Source organism: Euleptes europaea, chromosome 7, assembly GCF_029931775.1.
Source record: "Euleptes europaea isolate rEulEur1 chromosome 7, rEulEur1.hap1, whole genome shotgun sequence".
In the NCBI taxonomy this organism is placed as follows: domain Eukaryota; kingdom Metazoa; phylum Chordata; class Lepidosauria; order Squamata; family Sphaerodactylidae; genus Euleptes; species Euleptes europaea.
In genome coordinates, this window is record NC_079318.1 from 59,344,293 (window position 1) to 59,361,813 (window position 17,521).

A 17,521-nucleotide genomic window follows, 5' to 3' on the forward strand; every position below is an offset into this window, starting at 1 on the left:
AGGTGAAATGTAGAGCAAGTCAAAGTTGAAAGGGCATTGAGGGAAAGGATGTATGCTGGTCAGATGGAGAAGAAAGGATAAGGAGGAGCAATAAGGAAGGGGCAGGGAGAGAGAAAGATAAGATGAAAACAAAGGAGAGAATGAAAGCTAAAAGCAGTGATTGTCATATATCATGGTTCGAGTATCTGCAAATGAATACTTTTCTGGCAAAATGACTTACAGCTAATATACGCTTTAGATGAATGAATTAGAAAACGTAATTTTGCAGCCTCAGAAATATTTCCTCTCAAAGATGTATAGTCTGGCTATTAATATTGTTCCTACTGCTACAAATAATCTTACTTGTAAGTAGGCTAGGAAATTGAAGATGATGTCTGGAAGTTTGCTTTGCCTAGAGGCTCTTTGTTTTCTGTCTGTTTGAAGTTCAAAGAAAACATTTTTAAACCATTTATCAGTTATACTTCACACCAAAATTGATCACAAAGATTTTCTAATTCGTGAGTTGACAGTTGCTGGTATTGCCAAGCCACATTGGCAGATGACTTCTTGCACATGTGGTGGCTTTGTCCAAGAGCTGTGGACTATTGGGCTAAAGTCATTGATTTGCTAAACTATAGATTATACAGGAATATTCCAAAGACACCTGAAACTTTACTGCTTAATTACGTAACTTTATTTATGGGCAACACACAAACATCACATTGATAAATTCAATTACAACTGCAAGATTAAATTTTCACGATGTTGTAAATTGAAAGAGTCTCCAGGTATACAGGCACGGCTGGATAAATTGGATGATAGTTACCAGATGGTTAGACCTACTTTTTTTAGTGAATGGTAAGAACTTTGCATCACTGCAGTACAATTGGCTGAGAGTTATGAATCGTATTTGGGTAAAATATGTGAATATTATTTGAACTTGTTTTGTATGTTAGTTTGTTTTGTGAAGTAATAAAGTTAAAAAATGTTTTAAATAATAAATAAATAAAATACAAAATACTAGGAGGGGGAAGAAAATGAAAGCTAAACTGAGTGAGCAAAAACATAGAGATGGAGATGATAGAATGCCTTACTTGATGCTGGTTGAATGAAGACAGGGCAGTGAATGTAGAGTAGATGATACCCCTAGAGTGTGATGAAGAGGATTCTGGGGACAAACAGGTCCCTATGGGGACAAAAAGCTGGGCCCTATGATCATTCCCTAAGTCTTTGCGGGGGGAATCTACTCTCTCTCTGTTTAATGTATTCAACTAATTGTATGTTGGCCAGTAATCCACCAAATCTTGGAGCCAATCTTGTACATGATGCTGGTTTTGGGATGGTGGTGTTTGTACCTCATTTGCATTAAGCAGTCTTGCCTGTGTGGCTGTCCCAGGTAGAAGGGGCCTCCAGTCCCAACACAGGTTCCCCAATCTGCTGGCTATTACTGCCATCTAGTCACAGTCCATTCGATTATCATATCTTGCCTGTCAGACAGAGCAAGTAAGCTAGAGAAAGTTACATTTTTTCATTATAATGTTGGTGAACCAGGTTGGAATCCAGTCAATAAAAAAAACTTGATTAATGTATATCATTCCTTATTTTGCTCACTGTGAGACTGTGGAATTCAGGATGCTGAGTTTTGTTTATTTTGTGTGTGTGACTGGTGAGGATAATGTATTACCAAGTGGTACTGGGAATAAGTGTATTGCCTATTCCCACTGCACTGCATTTTCCCTGCATTTTTAAAACTAAATAGAGGCACTAGGATTCCTGTCTCCCCACCCCCACCCCACACACACACTTTTCCTGGCACCAAAACTAGTGCTGCAGATTTTTTAAAAATCCTCTTTCTTGATTAATGAAATATCTGCTGAAAGCAGAAAGAATCCTCCCCGTCAACTTCTGATATGAGAATGATGGATGTGAGTAACAGTGGAAGAATTTAGATTGATGGTTATACAAGGGGCTTTAGCTAGGCATTTAACTGAAGTGAAATCCGCTTTTTAAAATGTGCTGTGCCCAGGTTGTGTAATCAGTAACGGGCAAAGTGTCTTTTCCTAGTTTCAAACTAGTAAGGACCAAACATATACTAAGCAGTGGACACAACTTAGGGAAGAGAAGGAGCGGAAGACCTAAAAAAGGATATTACAGAGCTTGAGAAGGTGCGGAAAAGAGCAACCAAAATGATTAGGGGACTACAGCAACTGTCCTATGGGGAGCGGTTAAGACGCTTAGGGCTGTTTAGCTTGGAAAGAAGGCGGCTGAGGGGAGACATGATAGAGGTCTATAAAATTATGCATGGTTTGGAGAGAGTGGACAGGGAGAAGTTTTTCTCCCTCTCCCATAATACTAGAACACGGGGTCATCTGCTAAAGCTGGAGAGCGAGAGATTCAAAACTGATGAAAGGAAGTATTTTTTCAAACAACGCATAGTTAAATTGTGGAACTCCCTGCCCCAGAATGTGGTGATGGCTGCCAGCTTGGAGGGCTTTAAGAGGGGAGTGGACATATTAATGGAGGAGAGGGGTATTCATGGCTGTTAGTTAGAATGGATACTGGTCATGCTGCATACCTATTCTCTCTAGTATCAGAGGAGCATGCCTATTATTTTGGGTGCAGTGGAACACAGGCAGGATGGTGCTGCTGCAGTCGTCTTGTTTGTGGCTTCCTAGAGGCACCTGGTTGGCCACTGTGTGAACAGACTGATGGACTTGATGGGCCTTGGTCTGATCCAGCAGGGCCTTTCTTATGTTCTTATTTTCTAAGACTCTTTTGCTACCAGCTGATCACTCTTTTGCTACCAGCTACCTTTTTATTGCAACCCCTCCCAACATTTCTTTTCCCCAGTTGGAAATATGCTTGATGGAACTGATAGAAAAATGGTTACGGTGAGGGGATTGGTCAGAAAAATCAGGAGTTAAGTTCCCCTCCTACTACGTCCCCATTCCAAATTGCATTTCTCCCCATTGCTATTTAGATGTTTGGATGTTTGGCAGAGACCCAGGTACCCAGATCCAGATTTCTGAGTTGGTTCTGATTGAACAGTCCTACCAGAAAGTGCTCAGGAGGAAAAAAGGGGATTTGGATAAAAAGGAAATGCAGTTAATGGCGAAATCAGTAGAGGAGGAGCTAGAGATGTTTGACATTTGGATATCCAAGACAAGGGGCTGTTTAAGAGAGAATGGCACATTCCAGTCCATGGTACAGGGCATGCCATGCTTCGGTCTGTTGCCTTCTGGTGCCATCCCTGCCTTTCTTCCAATTACTTCTCCAGGGTGCTGTGCCCAGTGCTGTTGGGGTAGTTCCTTCCCACTCACCACTCTCTGTCAGTCTGCTGCTCCAGTCTGCTTGCTAGTACTGCCCAGGGTGTTTGTCTGCTCCCCGGCACCAGCTGTCCTCTCCTCCACTGTGCCATGCCTTCTGGCCTTTGCACTGTTCAGGGTTCATGTCTAGATAGCAGTCATTTCCTAATGCCTGGCGCTGCTGCCTGGCAGCAGTGTCTGCTGCTGTGTGTATTTTCCCCATCTTCTCAACTCTTTGGGTGGCCTAGGTACTAGGAAAGGGTTAGAGAGCTGAGAGAAACCTTGTGAAAAGTGTTTTGCCTTTTAACATTTTTTTAAAAAAAATAGAGAATGCCTATTCTTATTTACTTTAATGGAGTTCTGGATTTTTCTGAATCTGAATTCAGATTTTGTTGCTAGTGTATATTCCTAATATTTGCACCCTGCTTTTCTCCCCGGTGGAGGACCCAAAGCAGCTTACAACATGGTTCTCCCCTCTTCCCTTTTATCCTTGCAACAACCTGTAAGGTAAGTTAGACTGAGACAAAGAGGCTGAGGTCATCCAGCAACCTCCCATGGTAGAGTGGGGATTTGGACCTGCCTCTTCCAGGTCCTGATCCAACATTGTAACTACTGTATGACATTGGCTCTATACTTCTATAGGGTCCAAAAAGTCCCTAATTTACTTCCCTCATATTCATACACGCTGAAATGTACTTCTCTCTACTACATACACTTTTACCTCAGGAGCAGAAGAACGGAGACTGCTGAGAATGCAGTTCTCTGCTCTCCTGAATGCACCAGAAATGGTGATTTTTTCTCTCACAGTAACAAGTACACTGAAAGAGGAATCTTTTCTCCTCTGTGGTTCTCAGGAATAGCCCAGAAGTTGGGTTGTGTCATCATCCTTAAAAGACCAATTCATATGGTCATTTTTTATTGAACACAGAAGACAAAATTGAGCATATTGTCTGTCTGTTCGAAGGAATAATTAATTTTCAGTACCTGATTTGCTGCCTTTCCATTATAATGGATCTCAAAATAGTCCATCGTCACCATGCTCTTAAAACAATATATATCGAAAGAGCAATTAATTACAAACTGCAACCAGCAATTACAGAACAATGCAAAACCGAAAATTAAAAAATGGCACAATGTCAGAGCTGCAAAGAACTGCCAAGTAAAATAAAGCAGAAAAGGCACAACAAACATTAATAAGACTAGGAAGTGAGGAAGCGAGACACCCTGATCTCAATAGGGAGGGGTGTTAGATCAGTCTATCTGTTACCAGTTTCCTACCCTTCCTCCAAGGGACTCAGGGCAGTATACAAGGTTATTCCCTCCACCATTTTGTCCTCACAACAAACCTGTGAGGTAGGTTAGGCTGAGGGAGTGCTGTTGGCCCAAGATCACTCAGTACATAAGCTTCATGACTAAGGATTTAAACACGTATCTATGCAGTGCTATTCTAAAGGACATACCACATTGGCCAGCCTGACCTCAAGTAATGTCCAACTTCTAATGGGAGAATTTGTATCCTTGTTTTTGAGGATGTGAGCAGGCCAGGGTACGCCTGCTTCATTGCTTCTATTCTGCCACAGAACAATGACAGCTTCATTTCTAAAAAATGCTTTCATCTCACTATCTTCTGCCTGCTGTCCCCCTTCTCAAGGAACAGATGGTCCTCTTTGGCCAGAATGCTAACCTTTTGGGTCATAGCCCCACTTTTCTTGACTAGCCTGCCTGAAGACGTTAGGTGGGCTCTGTGACTTTTTAAAGGAAAAGATGTAAATCAGTTTTGTTTGGGAGGGTATCTTATTGATTTTCCTGTTTTCGATTATTATTTTAAATGCAAGACAACTGTTAACCCTTAGAATGTTTGATCCTGTTGAATGTTTGAGTTGGTTTATTGATTCCTTTGGAATATTTTGTGAGCTACTTTGGACTCCTTGGAGGGAAAATGGCCTACAGATATTTTAAATAAAAATAAATATGTGACTGTTGCTTCAAGCTTAGAGGCAGAACAGGATTGCTGAAGATTGGCAAGGAGTCACACAGTGTGACTGCTCTGAAATCAATTCTCCTTATACAGAAAATGTGGCAAATGTCACCTTAGCATAAGGAATGTATAAAAAGGGTAGAGTTTGCTCCAAAATATCCAATACATAATGACTGTATGTTAATGTGGCTGTTTCCTTCGTTAATCCATGAGGCCCAGAAGGAGATTCATTCCCATTTTTCCCAAAGTATTTATGATTATACTTTTTACTGAAGCCCAGAGAACTTTAGGAAATCCCAGAGACCATAAAACACAATAAAGTTTTTTGAAATGTAAATTGTATTTATGTTTTTATATTCCACCTTGCTCACTGAGAAAGTCAGTAGAAAAAGAGTTTGTTTTTATATGCTGACTTTCTCTACCACTTAAGGGAGAATCAAACCGGTTTAAAATCACCTTCTCATCCCCAGAACAGACACCCTGTGAGGTAGGTAGGGCTGAGAGAGCTCTAAGAGACCTGTGACTAACCCAAGGTTACCCACCTGGCTTGATGTATAGGAGTGGGAAAACCAACCAGATTCACCAGATTAGCCTCCTCCGCTCATGTGGAGGAGTGGGGAATCAAACCTGATTCTCCAGATTAAAGTCCACTGCTCCAAACCACCGCTCTTAACCACAATACCATGCTGGCTGTCAATAGGGTGATAACATCTAAGCAATGTAATAGAACTTGGAATTACAGAAATTTGAAATAGAGTTGTCTTCTAAACAAAGCATAAATATTAAACATGACATATTAAACCATTCAGAACATGGTATTACATTAGTAGAAACACAGTGCATTTTCCTAGGCCGATTTGTTACACATTACAGTAAACACGAGTCTGCCACTGAAAACCACAACCCTTTGTCAAGCTACCTTCCACTCAATAACCTGTAATAAAACTCATGTGTATCCTGATATAATTGTATTGCACATTTCTCCACCCACAGCAGCATCAGTCAATGATGTGGCATGGGGAAATGTACACAATAATCACATGGGGGGGACATATACATATTTTGATATGTTGAATGGGGACAACTTTTGGCAGCAGTCCCATGTTTGTCTACAACCAGAAAGCCAAATCCAAACAGAGAGCTTCCTCCTGGATGTACAGCCTCCCACACAGTGATGCAAATATCGGAATTAAATACATAATTTCGGCTGTCTTTGCTGCATCTCTTATCTATTCTCAAAACATGTGCCACTTGAAAGGGAGTTGAACAAAGTGTGTGATATGACACTGGCAGGCCATTTAGCTTCACATCTGGTGCTTAGTGCCACATGGACTTAGCTAATGCAATTTCTACATCTGCAGTCTGCGTGCATTAAGGTTTTGGAAAACCATGATTCTGACAAAGAACTCACCGCAGGTTCAGAAACAAATGAGGTGTGCCTACATTAGGCCACTTTATGTAGCGTTTCAAAAAGCTAGAAATGAACCTTTTTCAGTACACCAAGTTATACTGGGGTTAGAGGAGAAATGAACCGATTGTATGATTCATTTAAAAATTAAACAGGATCATGCTTTAAATTGAGGTGTTAATGCCAGAAGGAATAGTTCTGCTCAAAGATTAACTGATAAACTAGCAAAGGCACATATATGGTGTATCCAGTTTTCAAAAGTAGCTTTTAAAAAATGTTAATTCATCCCTAGATGATATTTCCATTGTGTATAGGTCAGGTTTAGAATTTCCTTATTTTCTGTATTACCTGTTCTTTAAAAGCATAAAAACAGCTCTCTGACATTTAGTACCTGAACAGCTATTTGCAATGTACTGGGCAGATCTCTTAGTTCTCAGTGAAAGAAGCAATGAGACACCACCTCCTCTACACAAGAGGATTTAAAATCCAAGATTACATCTGATCCAGCTGAACATGACCTTTTCACGGGCAGTTGCACTATAAGAAGTAATTCTACGGTGTAAACTTTTAAGAGGTTAACATTGTCGTGAGGAAGTTAGTCATTGGCTAAGAGAAATTTAAGAAATCAAAATGCCTTGGATTAAGAAGGATGCTGGCACATAATGTTGTTTTTCAGCTGCAGAGAGAAACAGACATCTTTAGGCAAGTAAAAATTCTGTCTGGGCTTTTCTTGCTGAAAAGCCTTAATTTAAATCAACGTATTTATCCTGCACTTAGCTTCCATTCACACAAGCAGTTTACCGCTGGATTGCAACTGACTTCATCATCAGAAATGCCATAACCACAACTGGAGGGGTTGACATATAACTTTTTAACATGCACCTTTAGCAGTGTGTTGGCTATTGCTTCTGAAGGCACTCCAGGTTTGTGTCCTCATGGTTTGGCTTCCTAAAACAAGACCAGACTGAAATCATTGTCAAACCTGGGAAAGCTGAATGGTGGTTGGCCATGCAGAAAGGTGTACTTGCTTCAGAAACTAGAGATAAACATGTTTAAACCTTGCTTTCCATTGTGCACATGTGCACCTCGACTGAGTGGCACATGTGAATTCATCTAAAGTCATTGCGTTGCATATGCAGTGATGGAAATGAAATGGAGCATTTGGTAGAATAGAGGAGGTATTTCCCTCTTGTGCTTCAGGTCACATGCATGATTGTTTCTTAGGACCACTGGTATTATTTAATATGTGTGTTTTGTTCGTACCATTTATATGCCACCTCTTCAGAGACCTTGTCAAGGCTCACAAAATAACCAAGATGAATCACAAAAACTTCAATTCTTAAAATGTTTACCCATAAGAAATAAAATGCATTGCATCTGCCACAAATAACTTGACCATTCATGTTCATTTAAATTAAGGAATTTGTCACACATTACAATGTGTTGTTGCTGGCTCATCTGGAAAATATAATGTATATATAGCCTCTTGCCTATTCTTCTACTAAACATCCCTCTTTTTTGGGGGTACTGTCAGCCTAGTCAGTGTTGTTAAAATCGCATGAAATGAAGAGTCAGGATCCTTGTGAGAATACAGCGTTAACTGTCATGAATGATAATGGCAAATACGTGCTTGCAGGCAGAGGAGGCTGTGTGTTTGTTCTCAGGTCATATTTCCTGGCTTTGTAAGGTTTATGTCAAGTTGGAATGATGCAGTTCAGATGTGTGCGAGGGGGGGTTGCCTTTTTATTTCACAGGGGGTTTGAAAGATGCCATCCAAGTATGTTAGATAGATGATGTGACGTAAACTGCTGCAAGATATGATCAAAACTATATAAAATCTAATGGTTATTCTGCAAAGCTGCCAAGGAAAGGAAAGACTAAATACAGCAATTGTTTTGATGCAGTCTATAAAGGATATTTAATAGAGTCCCACCCAGTAAACAATTAGGATTGACAAGGTTAAATCTTCACACGTCTGTTTATTTGTAACCCAATTTGTAACCCAGCAATTTGTTCGCTGGTGACGCAAGAAACAGAGCTTCTGTGTGAAAATCTTTGTGGAATTTATGTTAAGAAACATTATTGCATAAGTAGAGCAGCAGACTCTTGGGGTGAGGGGAAGCCCCACAAACTGTTTTAATATCTTGCCTTTCGTGTGTGTGTTTTTGCTTTAATAATGGAAACACCGAAAGCAGTGAGCTAATTCCTAGCTTTAGATGCCAGTTTAGAGAGTTAAAACTGGAAATTATGAAAGATCGAGGAGAGAGACAGGGTCAACAGTTTGGCAAGGTTTTATTTTGTTTCTTCTTCCGTGGTGCAGTCTGGTGGGTCTGGTGAGTTGATGGCAGTCTAGTCATATTTAACATTTCATGTTCTCTTAACTAGGGATAAGAGATTGGGAGCAGGCTGTGGATTAGCATGCTCGCTTCTTTCCTCTTGTTCTCAAATCCCCCCTTCTTTCCCATAACCATGAGATAACCATGGTGCAGTACTGTGTCTACATCAATTTTAATGGTAACTATAGATAGCTTCAACTCAGTTTGAGCCAGGTGTGCACACACTTGAGCAAAGCTAACTATGATTAGTATAAAATGAATGTATGTATTTCACTGGACCATGGGGAATCTGAAAAGGGGAAAGAGGAGTTCACTTGAGAGAGGAGAGAGAACACACAGGGACATGTCTTATATTGAATCCACCAATTGATTCATTGGGGTCAGTATTGTCTACTCAGACTGGCACCAGCTCTCCAGGGTCGTGGGGAGAGGTCTTTCACATCGTGTACTACCTGGGATTGAACCTGGGACTTTGTGCATGCTAATTCCACCCCTGAGCCACGGCCCCTCCAGCATGTCAGTCCTCTCTTCTGCCTGGGTCTTCAAACTTGACTCATTAGTATGTATTGTAGTCCTAAGCATGCTTGCTTGGAGCTCACTTCTGTATACTGAAATTTATTTAGCCAAAGTTTTGAAAAGAAAGTGGAAATGGATAGGGTGCTGAATTCCACATATAGGTTTGCAAGGAATATCCAATACTATTCTTTTTCATGTAAGATCAAGCTTTTTCCTTTAGTTGAGGGAGGTACATTGTTAAAAGAAAAATGAAAGTTGGTGTTCTGACATGTAATGCAAATATGTTATTGTATCCAGGATAACTGAACTGGTTGGATACCATCCTGAGGAGCTGCTGGGCCGTTCTGCTTACGAATTCTATCATGCATTGGATTCTGAGAATATGACCAAAAGTCATCAGAACTGTAAGTTACAGAGTAAAGCCGCATTTCTTGGATAGGAACATGAGCTGAGCACTTATCTAGTGGGCAATGTGAATAACTGATCTTAATGATCAAGGCCGCTTTACACAAAGAAGTCATGGCATGGAGGTAAGCTGCATTGTCATGGCAAGTGGGCACAGGTGGGCCCAGTCATAGGAATGGTCTCCTAAACCACTGCCAAACTCTTTTTAAAAAAAATTAATAATAATAATTATATAATATTAATAAAAACAAAACAAGACAAATTAGAAAACTTTTTTAGTGGCACTGTGCTGCACATCCATGCATCCATGCATAGTGGCATCCATGTGCTGCACATGGGTGACTTGGTGTATGGGACAGCCACCACACAGCTGCTGTTTCAAATGGCCCCTACAACTTCTTTATGTGAAATGTGACTTAAGAAGGAAAACACTTTTATCTAGTTGCTGAAACAATTGTTACAAGACCTTTTAAAAATAATAATCCTATTTTGATAGCCATCAGTGAATAAGAAATTATCATTGTTGGGTAATTTAAAAGGCTATATCTACCTTTTGAAATGATTTTGGCTTATCCCCTTAATCCTTATTCCCAGCTCCATTTGCCCTAATTCTTCCTTTCCTACCTCTCTCTGTCATTTTCCTCATTGTCTCTTTTAGGTAATAAGTTGCTTGGGGAGATAAGACCTGCCTATTTTTGCCTGTGTAACTCTGCTAGGAGCCATATGCCCTGCTGGTCTCTTATAAATAATAGTAAATATAGATCGCTAATGGGAAATGGTGGTAGGAAAGCATGACTGGAGGACAAAACCAAGAGCTATTTCTCAGTCAGACTTGGTTGCAAAAGAGAGATGCATATTGAAAGATAGATGAAAACATAACATTATAACAATAATACACTTGTATCTCTTCCATGCAGAAGATGTGTAACCTCTGGAGTTGCTTTCAGTAGTTTCTGCTACAGGCACATGTGTAAACAGAGTTTCACTTGAACCAGTGCTCAGCTGCAGAAGTGGTTCCATGCAAGAGATCAGCCCTGTAGCTATTTAAACTGTTAAGAGTACCTTTCTTTTTGCCATTGCATTACCACAGCCAGCTCACACAGCTCTAAGTGTTTCCCTTACCAGTGCTTCTTTGGAATTCATGGATCTGCTGCTTTAAGTTACAAGGTATAAAGGAAGAATGAAAGAACCTAATAACTATAGGGTGGGAAAGAAAGGCCAGGAAACAAGGAAAGGGAGACATTGGGGGGTGTCAGGGAGATCAGCCACAAGTGTCAGCCTGATTCAGTAGTACCTTATGAATCAACAAGATTCCCAGGGTATAAGCTTCCGAGAGTCAAAGCTCCATTTGTCAGACTCTCAGAAGCTTATACCCCAGGAATCTTGTTGGCTTCTAAGATGCTACTGGACTCAAATCTGGCTGTTCTACTCCAGGCCACCATGGTTACCCAGCTGAAACCAGATGCCAGCCTGTTCGATCCTAGAACCACATGTCATTGAGAAGATGAGGTGGACACACTGGAAAGGGATGGCTACCAGGTGTAGCATGTTAATTAGGGGAGATCCCATAAGATTCTGGCAACCTCAGCAGTCCCAGGGATGGTACCCCTTAAGATGCACTGACATTTTGTAAAGCAATGTTAAAATTATTTGGCCCAGGGTACAGATTGGCCAAAGCCTGCCATGCCTACTGGAGCTTGTTATTGCCCATCTGCTGAAGCATTTGGATATTTTGGTGCAACAATAGATCTGTGAATCGTATTAAAATTATTTTTAAAAGTTCACATACAATGATCACAAACTCAGACATAGTAGTATGGGAGAATTTCAAAACAGACTCTGGGCTATTTATATTCCCCCTTCTCCCTTCCCTCTGCCTGCCCTTTTAGTTCCTTTTCTATTGTTTGTCACTGTAACACGGTGCACATTGTCTAAAAATAGTCTAATCATTTTATGGTTATGTGTTGTCACTCTGTAGAATGCCTTGATGAAGGGGAGCCGTCCTTCCTATTCAGTACAATTACTTCTTCTGCAATAACTTCATCTAAGTTGAGCTAAGCTAAGTGGACGAGGGGAAAACAAACTAACACTGACTAAATGTTAAGTTGCAAGAAAAAAAATATCCATCTGATATATTTGAGAAAATTGACTGTATGGCATTTTGAGGCTAAGGGATTCTAAATTAAGTTGGTAGTGCTCATTTGTTTTAATATTTCTCTTGTCAAGGAGTAAATGATACATGAACCTCCATGTGTAACTCTGGCTGTATAAGGTAAAGGTAAAGGTCCTCTGTGCAAGCACCGGGTTATTTCTGACCCATGGGGTGACGTCACATCCCAACGTTTCCTAGGCAGACTTTGTTTACGGGGTGGTTTGCCAGTGCCTTCCCCAGTCATCTGGCTGTATACACATGGGCAAAAGCAGAGAATGTTAGTTAGGTAGTCCTCTTGGGATTAGTGAAAAATGCAGGGTTTCTTTCCTGTTCACAAACTGTGCACTTTTTGCTCCTGCAACATATTGAGCCCCCACTAATAGATGTAGCATAGCCATTTGTGAGTATTAGTTTTTGCTTCTTAAAATTGTTGCAGTTTTTATTCTGGTAGCTCATTTTCCTTTCTCCAAGTAACTTCTAACATCTCTTATCCCAGACTTCTTGACTGAGCCTTAATGTTTTATGGGGAAATGAACTTTATATTTCTTCAACAAATGAAAGACAAGGAACTTAACAAGCAGAATTATGATTGCATTGATTGCATTGTAAAAGGTTGTTTTGTGGCACAGTTTCCTCTGGAAGGGAGACCCATTTAGTTTTGGGTCTTCTCAAAGTATGTGTGCATAAGATTGCAGTTTTGGCACCATTATTTAGTATCTTTAGAATTTTCCCAAATGACTTTATGATCACTATCCATGGGAAATTAAGGCCGGGGAGAGAAAGAGGTTTGGCCAATGCTTGTATAATGCATCCATGAACGAGCATAAAAAATACAAGCCATAAAACAGTCAAAATGCAATTGCTAAATTAAATACACAAAACATTTACATGAAGATTATAATTTCTTAACACTGTTTCCATTGACTCTAGAAAAAATTAAGGTAATTGTTTACAGCTGGGTTTTTGTAAATTAAGAAAGTATCCACAATGAAAGAGGGAAAATGGCAGATTAATTTACATGCTTAAAATGTTTTTTTAAAAGAAAAATTCTCTGCCTCTAGTCTTAGTGCCAAGCTACAGCTTGCTACCATTTTTTAAAATACTGCAACGTTGTCTTCAGTTGCAGTCATCATGTTGAGGTGGAATAAACTCAGCATTGTCTGTGTTCTTGGCTTCACACAAAAATTCTATAGTTTGAGAGACTTTAATTGGTAGTCATCAAATGCAAGACTAGGATTTAATTTGGCAGGCTTGGCACGCACTGCTCCTTACAACCTATGGAGGGCGAGTGATAGAGAGGGAGAGAGATGAAGTCTTTGTCATTACATAACGTTTCCTGATGATGTACTTCAAAATTATACTAGGCACTTAATTATATTCTATAATTAATATGGGGGAATAATAAGTTTGGATCTGTTCCTGCTCCCACTGAATTTTGCCATTCATCTCAGCAGATAGACAATTGAAAGTCCTTAGTAACCTTTTATCAATATACTGTATTGCAGCTTTAAACAATTTAAACTGTTAGCATTTGGGGGGGGGGGTCATTGAGAATTAAGGGCCAAGGAATGGAATTAAATACTTAATATATTTTAGGGGGTCCAGACCTGGATGGCCCAGGCTAGCCTGATCTCATCAGATCTCAGAAGCTAAGCAGGGTCAGCCCTGGTAAGTACTTGGATGGGAGACCACCAAGGAATGCCAGGGTTGTTGTGCAGAGGAAGGTAATGGCAAACCACTTCTGTTAGTCTCTTGTCTTGAAAACCCTACTGGGTTGCAATAAGTCAGCTGCGACGATGGCACTTTACATACACACATTTTAGGGGAATTTTTGAAAAGGTGAACAGGATGGAATGGAAGCTAGCAGAGTTCCACCTCCCATATGCATGCATGGCCTTTCAGAGAAGCACAGCAGAAGAAGGTGGGGTCTGTTTGCAGACCAATAAGGCTTAAAGAACAGAAATTGGCAACAAGAGGAATAAAACCTCAGGAAACCTCCCATTCCATCAATGTAAATTCATGGCTGCATTGTATACAGCACTGTATGCCACTTGAAGAGTCTACATAGGGCAAAAAAGTGGTTTATAAATGAACAGTTAGAGTAGTAGGTCAAGACCCATCTTCTCTAGTTTTCTGTTCCCAGTAGTGTTGAGTGAGATGCCTTCTGAGACAATGGTCAAAGCTCTGTTTTTAGCTGTTATAGCCAATAGCTTTGTCTTCCATGAAGTTGTCTGATTTGTATTAAAAGCCATTTAAGCTAATGGCCATCACCCCCATTTTGTGGTGGTGGATTCCATTAGGTAATTACGTTGCACAAAAGAAATCCTTCTGACAGTCGTGAATCTATTTCCAGTGGACTTAATTGGGTAACCCTGAGTTCTGGTATCACTCACTAGGGTGGTATAGGTTATCCACAACATGTTGTGCCTCAAGTCTTTACACAGAAACCTTTTCCCGTTGGACATCCATCCACTCCCCTACCCATAAGACTTTAAAGGAAGGGTACAAACACTGTTTGCTGTAACAGAACATAATGTGATTTGCTTTTTTTTTAAAGATGAAAGCATTAGAAAGCTGTTTTGGTAATGAAACAGGCAACTCTCATTAGGACTCTTTATTGACAAGTTGATAATTAGGAAGCCAATTTAATAATGTTTCACAGATGCAGCAGAACCCATTTGCCCAAATGATCTTTAGACAAAACCTTTTGATTTTTCTCCCACACACAAGTAATCTGGTAATCAAAAGGCAATCTTCTAAAGTGAATTAAGAACAAGATGATTTTTAATGCAAAACTTCAGCAAGTGAGGAAAAAAATAGGCAAAGGGGGAAAGGTAAGCATTTAGCAAGTACACATATACAAAAGACTTAGATTAATTCTTCACCCTAAAACACCCGCTCAGTCCCATTGTCGTTCTCACCAGCCATAGAGTCCCACTTCAGAGGCACTGTTTTTATATCGTGGCACTGTTCCAAAGGAGATGCTTCCTGTACAGTGAAAGAAGAAGAGTTCGTTTTATACACACACACCCTTTCCTCTACCTTTAAGGAGTCTCAAAATAGCTTACAGTCACCTTTCCTTCCCAACAACAGGCACCTTGTCAGGTAGGTGTGGCTGAGAGAGTTCTGAGAGAACTGTAACTAGCCCCAGGTCACCCAGCAGGCTTCATGTGTAGGAGTGGGGAAACCAACCCGGTTCACTAGATTAGAGTCTGCCGCTCTTAACCACTACACCACACTGGCTCTGCAAATAGTGATGAAGTCCATGGCTTACAGAGGGCAAATGATTTGAAAGGGGCTTGGAGGCTAGGGTTGCAGCTTAGCCCAAATCCATGCAGCAAGATGCAAGAAGACTCTTTGTTTTCTGGAAGATGCTGGCACATCCACCAGGGAATGGTGCTATTTGTATCCATTTAAAAAATAATACATACTGTATTTTACTTAAAAGTTTTATGAAATTACTGCAATGTGTTCTTTTCCCCAGTGTGTGCCAAAGGTCAAGTGATCACCGGACAGTACCGCATGCTTGCCAAACATGGTGGCTATGTGTGGCTGGAGACTCAAGGAACAGTCATCTACAACACGCGCAACTTGCAGCCTCAGTGCATCATCTGTGTCAACTATGTTCTGAGGTAGGACAACCGGGAAGAATTTTTGCTTGATGATGGGAAATCAGTAGCCTTGCAGGATTCCAAGTTTCCATTTCCTGGCCATCCGGCTTCCTTTGGGAGCCAAGAGTGTCTGTTCTTCAATCTGTGGGATAGCAGGCCTCCTTAAAGAAAGAGACACATACCCGATCTTCCCCCAAGTGTACCTAAGAACAAACCCCTCAGTGACTAGTTCTTGATCTCAGACCAATGTTGTGAGCTGGCAAACCAAGGGAGAGGAGACCCTGTTGGCTGGTTTTCTAGATAGCAGTTATTGTGAAGTCCAGTCTACCCAAAGGAGAATATTCCATTAGCCTCTAAAAATAGCAGTTGCCACAGATGGCATACAGGTCAACCATGTGCTGCTTGAGGTATACATATACACATAATACAGGCTCAGATAATGTTAGGAGAGGTCAGAGAGGAACTCAGCCTTCCCTAGCTTCTGCTTTCTTAGGAAGCTGATTTTGAAAACCAAAAATGTACATGAATTTATGGGGGTGACAGAGAGTAGAAAAGAGAACACACAAACACAAATGATAGTGAACTCAGTGCAGAAAAGCAAAGCCACGTAGGGTTGGTTAGGGGGTCTCTCATCTAAACAATGGCAAAACTAGGAGCTGCTGTATTTTAACAGCATACCAGAATCTTGTGCCGTCAGCATCTTGCGGAGAGATTGTGGGTCAGTGATAGAGCTTCTGTTTGGCATGCAGAAGGTCCCAGGTTCAATCCCTGGCATCTCCACTTAAAAGGATCAGGTAGTAGGTGATGTGAAAGACCCCTGCCTGAGACCCTGGAGAGCCGCTGCCGGTCTGAGTAGACAATACTGACTTTGAAGGACCAAGGGTCTGATTCAGTGTAAGGCAGCTTCATGTGTATCCATTTTCTTTGGGCCTCTCAGAGAATGGGCATGTGACTAGGAATAGGAGCAAGCAAAAATTCCTGCCCTGGCATTGCTTCCTGGGATTTCTAGACATGCCAGTGAAGAAAGAAGGTTGGAAGACAATCTGCCTCTAGCTAAAACAGAAACCTGCCATGTGGGATTTGTTAGAGCTTGTCAGTTCCTCATCACAGAAGGAAATAAACTTCTCTTTGTTTGACTTCCAGGCTATGTGGCCATTCACCAGCTAGTAAAACACTGTGGTGGGATTATCAAGACCTCATTCTCTGTTACCCTAGACAAGCCTGTTAGTTCAATGTGATTCTTTTATTGTGATTTTACATTTTTGCTCCATTGATCCAGCCTAGAATGAGATGGATACAGTGCAATTACTGTCAACAACTCATCCAAAATCAGGTGGTGGTTTGCTTAATGTATACATGTATGAATATGTCCCATTTTAACTAAGTGTTTGTTAACATCATCCTGCAAAGTGCAAAAATGTCTAAAATGCCTACTGGTCTTGTCTTGCTAGTGAAATTGAGAACAATGATATTGTGTTCTCCATGGATCAGACAGAATCGCTGTTTAAGCCTCGCATGATGGCAATGAATCCAAGCATGTTTGACAATGGCGACCCAGTAGTGGATAAGAGCGATTTCTTGTTCACCAAGCTGAAAGAGGAACCAGAGGAATTGGCCCAGTTGGCACCAACACCAGGCGATGCTATCATATCTCTTGACTTTGGTTAGTCATGTTTTGGCCCACTGTGAGGGTGGAGAGGTGAAACATCTTTTAAAATTTGCTCAGTGCTTAGTCTGCCAGAATGCTATTGGTTAGATGTCCCAGAAACTGGTAGACAAAGAAGACCTTCCAGCCAATGTTATTGCCTGAAAGTAGTTCTTACTTTAACTA

The 17,521-nt window shown here is 40.8% G+C and overlaps 1 protein-coding gene across 2 annotated transcripts in view; it reads left to right on the plus strand.

The window, feature by feature from the left end:
• Window positions 1–17,521, plus strand: part of EPAS1 (endothelial PAS domain protein 1) — a 125,517-nt gene that overhangs the window by 94,944 nt on the left and 13,052 nt on the right. For both annotated transcript variants that reach the window (XM_056852741.1, XM_056852742.1), the window contains exons 7-9: window positions 9,820–9,926; window positions 15,564–15,711; window positions 17,142–17,353. In XM_056852741.1, the coding sequence (XP_056708719.1) occupies window positions 9,820–9,926; window positions 15,564–15,711; window positions 17,142–17,353 (467 nt within the window). The remainder of the gene's footprint in view (window positions 1–9,819; window positions 9,927–15,563; window positions 15,712–17,141; window positions 17,354–17,521) is intronic.